Source organism: Colobus angolensis, unplaced genomic scaffold (assembly GCF_000951035.1).
Source record: "Colobus angolensis palliatus isolate OR3802 unplaced genomic scaffold, Cang.pa_1.0 Scaffold4, whole genome shotgun sequence".
Lineage (NCBI taxonomy): Eukaryota > Metazoa > Chordata > Mammalia > Primates > Cercopithecidae > Colobus > Colobus angolensis.
The window spans coordinates 3,823,098-3,824,849 of record NW_012117376.1 but is presented as its reverse complement, the minus strand read 5'-3'; the positions used below and the strand labels follow the sequence as shown (position 1 = coordinate 3,824,849).

At 50.1% G+C, this 1,752-nt stretch overlaps 1 protein-coding gene across 3 annotated transcripts in view; it reads right to left on the bottom strand.

The window, feature by feature from the left end:
• The window catches only part of CSF3R (colony stimulating factor 3 receptor (granulocyte)), a 22,848-nt gene that overhangs the window by 14,567 nt on the left and 6,529 nt on the right, over positions 1-1,752 (bottom strand). For all 3 annotated transcript variants that reach the window (XM_011955298.1, XM_011955299.1, XM_011955300.1), the window contains exon 4: positions 492-788. In XM_011955298.1, coding sequence (XP_011810688.1) covers positions 492-788 — 297 coding nt within the window. The remainder of the gene's footprint in view (positions 1-491; positions 789-1,752) is intronic.

Genomic DNA, 1,752 nt, shown 5'->3' with positions numbered 1-1,752 from the left:
GCCCAGGCTGGAGTGCAGTGGCACAATCACCACATTCCAGTAGCTGGGACCACAGGCACGCACCACCACACCCTGCCAATTTTTTTATTTGTTTTTGGGTTGTGGTTTTTTGGTTTTCTTTTTCTTTTTTTTCTTCAAGGTCTTGCTCTGTCACTCAGGCTGGAGTGAAGTGGCACAATCATGGCTCACTGCACCCTTGACCTCCTAGGCTCAAGTGATCCTCCCACCTCAGCCTCCTGAGTAGCTGGGACTACAGGTTCATGCCAGCATACCTTGCTAATTTTTTGATTTTTTTTTTGTGTGTGTAGAGATGAGGTTTCACTATGTTGGCCAGGCTAATCTTGAACTCCTGGGCTTAAGCAGTCCTCCTGCCTCAGCCTCCCAAAGTGCTGGGATTACAGGCTTGAGCCACCGCGCCCGGCCTAATATTCTTATTAGTATTGGCAGGAGGGTGTTGGAGGCAGAGTAGTTGGATGGCCGGAGGGACTTACAGCCTGCGCGCAGCTCAACCTGGTCCAGGATCTGCAGGCTGTTGCCCCAGTTCAGGCAGCAGGAGAGAAAGGCCCGAGTGTGGTTGAGGTGGGGCAGGGTGATGGTAGATTGCTGGGTCCCATCAGACAGACGCTGCTGCCTGCCCCCGGGCTGAAGCTCTGCTCCCAGTCTCCACAGAATCTGTGGCTCCAGGTCCAGATGGCTGCAGTTCTGCTTGATGATGCAGGAGGCTGTGATGGGATCCCCCAGGTGGACGATGGGGGTTGAGACATTGATGTGCCCGCACTCCTCCAGACCTGGGGTGGAAGAGAATGGGCCAGGAACGACTCCTCTGCCTAGCAGAGCTGGGCTATAATCTAGGCCTTTGTACTCCTAGACTCAGGGCCCTCACCTTCCTTTCTCACCCTTCAAGACATGGGGGCTGGAAGTGGAAGGATGTGGACGGAGACTTCGAGAGGCTACGGAGGTAAGACAGAGATAGTGCTGTGCCGCTAACTGTTTATCAGCCAGCTTGGCAGAGAAAAGCAGACCCTGGTTTGTAGCGTGTGCCTTTCCATGGTGTAAATACTCTCACTGTAGCTGATTTCAGCCTACTGAGGTGACATCATTGATTGGGGAGTTGGGAAGAGATGTTCCCAATTAGTGTTTGCAAGCCAGCACCAGCACACCACCAGATGGAGACTGTTAACTCCCCAGTGCCCTCCCCAAGGATGGTGCAAGCAGTGATTAGAGTGATAAGAACCCATAACCACAGCAATCTTTTCACAATTCAAATCTGATTCTGCTACCCCATCTCCATCGCAGCACTTCAATGGCACATTATTGCTCTGAAAGGCAGTATGGTGTGACAGATGAGTGTGGATGTTGGGACTAGACTGCCTCGGTTTAAATTCTGGTTCTATTGCTTATTAATTACATGATCCTGGTATATTTCTGAGATTTTCTGTGCCTCAGTTTTCTCGTCTGTAAAATAGGGATAAAAATCATCCCTACCTTAGTGTTGCTGGAAGCATTACATGCGATAACATATGGAAGGCATTTAGAGCAGTGTCTGGCATGTGAGTGTGTGCTGCCATCATTAGGATAAAGACTCAAATCCTTCACATAGCTCTTGTGGCCTAGCCCCTGCCTGAGCCTCTCAGTTCCAGCTTATACCGGTCTCTCAGCTCCAGCCATTCTGGCTCATTCTTGCTATTCTTTGAAAACTCCATAATCTTTCTAATCTCTGGATCTTTGCACCTGCTGTGTGTGGTTTTTTTT